Here is an 8634-nt window from a genome sequence, read left to right as displayed (position 1 = left end):
GCTTGGAATTATTCTTATTTTCATCCTACTTCTTCTTCTTCTTCATCCTCATCCTCTTCTTCTTCTTCTGAGGATGAGGATGAGGATGAAGAAGAAGAAGAAGAAGTAGGATGAAAATAAGATTAATTCCAAGCCGGCAAAAAGTGTATGTGCAGAGCTCCTCTAAGTGTATCTGCAGAGCTCCTCTAAGTGTATCTGCAGAATAGAGGAACTCTGCACATACACTTTTTGCCGGCTTGCAATTATTCTTATTTTCATCCTACTTCTTCTTCTTCTTCTTCTTCATCCTCTTCTTCTTCTTCTTCTGAGGATGAGGATAAAGAAGAAGAAGAAGAAGAAGAAGTAGGATGAAAATAAGATTAATTCCAAACAGGCAAAAAGTGTATGTGCAGAGCTCCTCTAAGTGTATCTGCAGAGCTCCTCTAAGTGTATCTGCAGAATAGAGGAACTCTGCACATACACTTTTTGCCGGCTTGGAATTATTCTTATTTTCATCCTACTTCTTCTTCTTCTTCTTCATCCTCATCCTCATCCTCAGAAGAAGAGGATGAGGATGAAGAAGAAGAAGAAGAAGTAGGATGAAAAGAAGAATAATTCCATGCCGGCAAAAGTGTATGTGCAGAGTTCCTCTATTTCTGACAGTTCTCTCACAGCTTCTTCACATGTACAGCGGTTGAAACATCTGTATCCTAAATGGAAACTAATAGATACAATGTTTCAACCGCTAAACATGTGTTCCTTCTGTCCGAGAACTGTCAGAAATAGCGGAGCTCACTGCAGGGACACTTTTGCCGGCTGATCTGGAAATGTTCGATTCGCGCACCCGAAGTAGGCAAAATTTCGGTTCCGACGCGAATCGAATATTTCCTGAAATTCGACTCGAATTCCGGTTCGCCTGGTTCGATTCGCTCATCTCTAGTCAGTATGGTTTACTCCTTTTAATAATGCATTTTTTGTGAAATAAAAACATTGTTTTAATTATACCTTCTCAGCTTTCTTTTAATTACCCCATAAAAGTCCCATATGGTTTTAATTTTTGATTTTGTATATATTATACTTGCAGACAGTATACATCAGTTATCTGGGAGGATCCCATGGTATTCCTTTGTCAAAAAAAAAGACAATCCATCACAAAACTTTTTAGATGCCATTTATTATATCTGTATTATACTCATTGAAAATCATTTCCATAATATTCGGGTTTTTTTCAAGCTAATAGTGTTTAGTTTTGGTAATCATGTATAGAAAATGATCACATGAAATACCATCTAAAAGATTCCCCTTAACCCATATATGTGTATATATCTCCTATTTATCCCAGATACAAATCATTCCTTGCAGAAATGTCCCACTTTGGACAACTTTTTGAGTCTTGTATATGTTTCCAAATGTTTGACCTGACTTTCTCATTTTTTATTTTCTTCTGGCTATGCTGGTCAGCAAAATTCTCCCACATTTATTAATGCGTTCATGTGTTAAGCCATATAAGATTTAATCGATATGCCAGGAAGTGTGATGGTTGTGGTTCTCCCGATATTTACCATCTTGGCAAGACTTTGTCTGCAGTAGAGGATCATGCTTTGCTCTGAGTGTTTATAAAACCCTTCCACAATGTGTAGAGTGTCACTGATCTACAAATCTGACACCAATTCACATGGATGAGTCTCACTAATGCTAGTACAATAGGAACAGGAAAACAATGGCGGAGATGAAAAGCTTTGCCATTGGTACAGCAGTGCCTGGAAGACAGAAAACAAAAATGATCATTTCAAAAAATATCCTTAAACATGCTATCAGTCATCCAATCTGTACACTCATTTTCCCCCAGTAAGACAGTATCGGGGAACTCTGCAGTGACCCCCCCCATCTGTCTGTGTATACCAAATACAACTATTCAAATGAAAGTGCAGGTGTGTACAAATGGTTAATGTTTTATTTTTCTGTGCCGACTTTTCTGCAATTATCTGGGTCAAATTTTCAGTTACAACTATTACGATGTTTATGTGAGCACTGTGTCCCTGGGGGGGCCTGCTCGGTGGATGGATCTCAGAGGAAAGGGTTAATGTGGCTGGCCAGGTCTTCCCACCAAAATTCTGAGGTCCACCCCCCCTGCAGGTCAACCCGTATAAATAGAGTCTCTTCTGTGCCCCTGAGAGCTCTTCCTAAGTCACTGCCAAGATGCACGCTGTTACCCTGCTGGACTGTGTCCTCCTCCAGGGGATGGGGGGGGGGGCAGTAGGGGTTCCCTGAGGGGCTGGAAACCTGAAGACTTTATGAACTCTTAACTGCCAGCTATGGACTTTGTGCCTTTATGGATTATTGCCAGACATGGACTTTAAGGATTCTTGCTTCCACTTGTGGTTTCTTTTCCTTAACGTGGTTCTAAAGGATCAAGGTTTTTTATCTTCATGAATTCTCTGCATGAAGTTAAAAAAAAACTTCTGTGTGCAGCAGCCCCCCCAGCCCCCTCAGAACTTATTTGAGCCTCATTGTGATTCAGCGGTGTGAATGACAGCCTTGGCTGTTCTGAGTCTCTACCTCCTCATTGGCTGAGACAGCAAGCAGGAACCATTGGCTCTTGCTGCTGTCAATTACAACCAGTCAGTCAAGTTGGAGAGAGATGGGAGGGCAAAGCCATGGCTCGGTGTGTGAATGGACACACGAAGCAGCGGGTGACCATAGCAAACTTCTTTCTGTGGGGTCACCCAAAAGACAGGAGGAGCCAGTGGGGGACCCAAAAAGGGGAGGATCCGGGCTATCTCTGTGCAAAACCATTACACACAGCAGGTAAGCATGACATGTTTATTAGTTTACAAACAAATGAAACTTTAGAATCACTTTAATGGACTCTTGCTTTTAAAGGACTATGGACTTGCTGCTACTCAGGTATTCCTACCCAATGGGCACTTAGAGAATCTTTGTACAGGGATACATGTGATCTTGTTACAAGAAGAGCTGCTCCTGTATGTTTTTCATTGCTTGGTTGTTGATTGTTCTATACCTATCTAAACAACAGGGCTATATCAGCGATGTAAATAACACCCTAGAGACAGTTCCCTCCACTCTCCATGTCACCGTCATGTAAAATAAGGGAAACACAGATAATATAACACCCTTTTATGTCATAAACCACAATATACACAAATTGTGACCTTAAATTCTACATAGATATGTATGCCTCCTCTACTGGCCCCAATCCAAGATAGTCGTGTGCTCCACAGACCTTAAGTGACGTCTTGGACATAGCCCCACCCAACGCATTTCATCTAAAGAATGTCTTCAGGGATGGGGATCCCAGGATTCCAGTCTGTGGAGCACATGGCCATCTTGGGGCCAGCAGTGCAGTTTATATGTATGAGGCCTACATATCTATACAGTATGTAAGTATGAAATGTGTGTATGTTGTGGGGTTTATTAAATAAAACGGTGTTATATTATCTGCTCTTCCCTTTTAATTGGTGATGGCATGGAGAGTGGAGGAAACTGTCTAAGGCAGGGAATTGGAGGAAAGTAGAGTAAAGGAGGAGATATTAAAGCAGAACAGCAGAAACAGAAAAAAAGTATAAAGACCTTTTAAGGGGTCATGGGAGACCCAGTGAGTGAGTTTTCCACAAGCTGAGCTGTATGTGGTTGGGCACTGATCACTGTGGTCACTGGATTCTTGTTGAAGCACAAGGAACTGTGAAATATTACAGACTTGGCACTGAAGATTTCAATGTTTACACAGACATTTTATTAAGAGCATTATATTAATGAGAACTTTATTGGTTTGCACTTTTAATGTGATAGCTAGACATGTGTGATTCTTATCATTACAAATCATATTTCTGGAAAACAAATGTTGTTATTCAGAGATTTGGATGTATACTAATCTCTGTATCACAATAGGAATGAATTTCAACAAATCATAAATAAATTGTAAGAAAACAACAAATTAATTTGTATTCATTTGTTTCATTCTAATGACATGACACTACAGTTTGGGCCTTTTATTATTGTTTTTAGCATCCAAAATTATGTAACGACATAACTAATGGATCCAGAATTTATTTTGTTCCATACGTTCCTCCGCTTCCATTTCATTTTACCATTTTTCATTATTATAAAAAATGCACCATATATGAAATGGAAACATATTGCAATAAATACAGCAAGGTATAAAAGTGAAATAAGATGATGATTCCCATGTATTGTGTTTGGGTTGGATGGAGGTGAATCCATCAGAATCTCTAAATCATAACATAATGAGTGAATCCAACATTTTGTTCCATTCGTTCTTTTGGATATTGTCCAATCAGCTCATTCCACTTCTCTTTATTATGAATGAACATAACAAATGAATCCAAAATAAATTTTGTTCCATGTATTTATTTTGTAAATCATCCAATCAGCTCATTGCATTTCTCTGTGTAACAAATGAACAAAACAAATAAATCTGAAATCAATTAAGTTCCATTGTTTTTTTGGATATTGTCCAATCAGCTCATTGCATTTCTCTTTGTAACAAATGAACATAACAAATGAATCTGAAATCAATTTAGTCCCATTGTTTTTTTGGATATCGTCCAATCAGCTCATTCCATTTCTTTTTATAATGAATAAACATAACAAATGAATCCAAAATTAATTTTGGTCCATTTGTTTTTTTTTTGTAAATCTTCCAATCAGCTCGCTCCATTTCGCTTTGTGGGATGAACTAGCTGAATTTGAATATATGAAACTAATCTGAATATCCAAAACTAATCCAGATATATGAAACAAACTCCAAATATGTGAAACAAATCCGAGTATATGAAAGGAATCTGACTATACAAAATTAATTCAGAAAATGAATCATTCTAACATAACGATGATGACAAAATGAATTTTTAAACTTAATAAATTAATCCGAAATAAACAGATATTTTCGCTGTGCACATCTCTAGCAGCAGCACATCTGCTCATGAATGTTTTGAGACACACATTTTATAATACGGTAATGAGGAGGATTTGTGTAATTATTTATACTGTGAGCACAAGATATTTATTTGTTTCTCAAATAATCATTTTTCACCAGTGTGGATTTACATTTATTATTTTTTATTGAGAGTATATTTGTTTTGAGCAAACAGCGCTCCACCTCTGGAATATCTCTGTAGTATCTCCACCTTCCTTATCAGGAAAGGAAAAGGTGTCCAGTATCAGTACTTACCAATCAGCACGTTGTAATTTCTATAGGTGCGGATTTTATATGAGAATTGTTCTAAGACTCTTACTTTGTTTCATAGGATGGACAACCCCGATCCCTCAATACAGAGGAAGACCTCCACATTTCTGAAATCCCACCTAACTTCACTGAATGGAGGAAGGGAACACACCTTCCCAAGAATAGGGACTCAGATGACTTATTTAGACATTTTATCCCAATGAGTTACTCCACCAGCCAACCAAATGTGATCCACTATGACTAAAGGCAATTGATTATAATATATAATTTCCTCTCTTACCTCCATCAGAAGACAGAGCAGCTGGAAATAAAAGATATAAACACAAATCAGGTGTTTTTTTTATAACAAAACTATGTTACTTATCACATTTGTTCATATATATTTATTTTAGATACTTATATAGCGCTGTCAATTTACGCAGCACGTTACACATATATTGTACATTCACATCAGTCCCTAACCCTCAAGGGGCGTACAATCTAAGGTCCCTAACTCACATTCATATAGTAGGGCCAATTTAGACAGGATCCAATTAACCTACCAGCATGTCTTTGGAGTGTGGGAGGAAACCGGAGTACCCGGAGGAAACCCATGCAGGCACAGGGAGAACATGCAAACTCCAGGCAGGTGGTGCCCTGGTTGGGATTCAAACCAATGACCCGAGTACTGCCAGGTGGAAGTGCTAACTCTTTAACCACCGTGCTGCCCATATATATATACAGTGGAGCCGTAATTTGCTCTCAAATCAGCTGTGCTGGGAATTATTAATATCAAGGCAACTTCAAATTAACTTCTATTAAACAATCATATTTAGGAAACATTAACAAAAAGACAAAACAAGAATAAAGCACCCCCCAAAAAAAAAATAAAACAAAACAAAATAAAACAAAAAAAACACTCCACCGCCTAAAAAAAAAAAAAACACCCCCCCCCAAAAAAAACACAACACACACACACAAAACAGACAAAACAGACAGACTCGATGGACCACTTAGTCTTTTTCTGCCATCACCTTTCTATGTTTCTATATTTTTTAATTTCAATGTTTCTCCAATCCCCTTTATTCTGATTGGATACCAAAAATGAGCACAGGTGCTCTCCGCATGGAAAGAATTAACTCCTATCCAGCCAAATACGTTTACCAGCAACCAGTGATAAGACTTCTACCTAATTCTATACTTCTTTTATATGTATAATGCACTTGATAAAATTGCAGCTGATTATAAAAAAAACTCAAGCTCACCTCCAACAGACACCCCAGCAGCTGAAAGTAAAATAAAGATACAAATATTATTAATGAAATTTGTATTATTAACTTAATTTAACTTTGTATTATTAACATTCTTACCTTAACTTTTCATGGATTATTAGAAAAGGTTTATTGTACTTCTAAAATATATATTTTTGTATCAATTACTTTATGTGATATCAGCTACTGAAATGAAGCCTGGGTATTATATCCAATTTGTTACAAATAAAGAAATAGATATAAAAGAAAAAAAACAGAATAGCGCATCATTACTTCTACATCAGTTTTTAACAAGTTATTTTCAACTTTTAGGCTGAGTTCACACCTATGCAGTTTGCTTGTTATCCATTTTTCAGTGCTTTTCGCAGTTTGGTTTGCGTTTTTCTACACACATTTCTTACGTGTTTTTGATGCATTTTTGCATTTGTTCAGCTATTTTTTTTTGTTAAAGTGTAATTTTTTTTGTTGCTGGGCAGAATAAAAATGCAAAACATGGGAAAAAGTGTCAAAAACGCTCTACCATACATTTCAGCAGCTTCTCCATTGAACTCTGTTAGCAAAACCGCTGCTTTTTGCTTTTGAAAAAAAAGCTTTTTTTGCTTTTAAAAACACTTTTAAAGAAGTGTTGTAAAGTGAGAAAAATGCCAGAATATTCTGCTTCTCAAAATTACAAGAGGAGGGAAATTCATAATATTTTTGACATACCAGTAAAATCTTTTTCTTGGAGTGAAATTTGAAATACAGGATCCCTATTAATTACGTTGACTATTATGCAGCTACTTTCAGGTGATTGGACAAAAAAGGGGTGTATGCAGTGACATCCTCCTTTGTAACTCCTCCCACTCCAAGATAGTTTCAGTTTTGTAGCACGCAATCAAGAGATCAGATTTTTTTCATTTTCTTCTTGGTCCATAATGTACAAGTCAGGTCCTCCAGCTCTGTGGATGTTTATTAAATTTTTTTATATACACTTCATTATTATATCCTTTTCAGTCATCCTTTCTCCATTTGCAACATTTATTTTTGTGGGTTTGGGAGTGCCACATCTTTTATTTTATCCACAGAGTCAGAGAGCTGCTTGTAGCACCTATGGCTGAAATCACCATTAGAGGAGGCCTTAATGTCCACCTGGTAAATCTTTACAAACATGTGAATGGAAGATCAAGTGGCTGATGCTGAAAAGTCCATGAAGCACTAACAGGTTTGTTTTAAAAGAGAAGGGAGGAGTCCTATCATTTAGACCATGAACTCAGGTAATCCACTTAGCAATGGTGGAATCTGAAGCAGAAATTCCCCTTTGGAAACCCTCAGGAAGCACAAAAAGGGGATCAAATTGCATAAAAGCGGCACCAACTAAGAGACAAACTTTCATAGTGAGTATTATGTCAAGTCAGTGGAGAGGAATGTCAGTGCAGGTCATAAGGAAGAAATGGCAATGTACTGGAGGAGATGTAGGGAAGAAACCACCTCAAGGAAGAAGGAGGCTTTAAGAAAGTCTTGTCCTTGTGCAACAGTTGGAAGGGCTCCTCACAGGCTATGGCTGCTATCTCAGAGACCTTCCACGTAGAGGTGATAGTAACAAGAATGGCCACCTTGTAAATGAGGTCAGGCTACGGAAAATATCCCAAGTGGGTCCAAAGGGCAGCTTCTGAAGAGCTAAAATAACCAGATGAAGACCCCATGGAGAAACAGTGGAGTGTGCAAAGTGAAAGGTGAGTGAGACAACTTGTACAAAAGCCTTAAATAGTGAATGAGAAGCCAATGGCCTATGAAACAATACAGCCAAGGCTGACATTTCCCCTTTATTAGTGCTCAAAGCCATATGCTGATTCAGACCAGAGTGACTGACAGAAAGGCAGGATGAGTCCCTTGGAGTATTTCTAAGGAGAAATTTCCTTAACTTGCACCAAGCAAGACAGAATTTTATGAAGACTGATCATGTTCACTTGCCAGCTCTCCACTCCAGGGATTTGGCTGTGTATAGGGCCAGAATATACAGTTCTATCCATGAGAAAATCAAGCCTGCTTCCCATTATACATCTTTTTAGTGAAATGACTTCCTTGACTCCAGCACTAAGTTGAAAACCCCAAACCCCAGCGAGAGTCTGGCCTTGGGGTCAGATGCTGACAAAATGGTGAGTTACAACAGTGTGGAGAGAAAGTAGACATATGGCACTG

At 37.9% G+C, this 8634-nt stretch overlaps 1 protein-coding gene across 1 annotated transcript in view; it reads right to left on the bottom strand.

The window, feature by feature from the left end:
* Positions 1-1137: 1137 nt before the first annotated feature.
* The window catches only part of LOC149437842 (uromodulin-like), a 31908-nt gene continuing 24411 nt past the window's right edge, over positions 1138-8634 (bottom strand). Inside the window, exons 11-13 of the mRNA XM_089660544.1 lie at positions 6451-6471; positions 5487-5507; positions 1138-1739 (exon numbers count right to left, since the gene is read on the bottom strand). Coding sequence (XP_089516670.1) covers positions 1675-1739; positions 5487-5507; positions 6451-6471 — 107 coding nt within the window. The 3' untranslated portion in view covers positions 1138-1674. The remainder of the gene's footprint in view (positions 1740-5486; positions 5508-6450; positions 6472-8634) is intronic.

The sequence above is a fragment of the Staurois parvus genome, unplaced genomic scaffold, assembly GCF_062004578.1.
Source record: "Staurois parvus isolate SC_StPar_1 unplaced genomic scaffold, SC_StPar_1.0 ptg001252l, whole genome shotgun sequence".
NCBI classification, from domain to species: domain Eukaryota; kingdom Metazoa; phylum Chordata; class Amphibia; order Anura; family Ranidae; genus Staurois; species Staurois parvus.
Note: the sequence above shows the minus strand (reverse complement) of the source record. Positions and strands in the feature narration are given on the sequence as shown.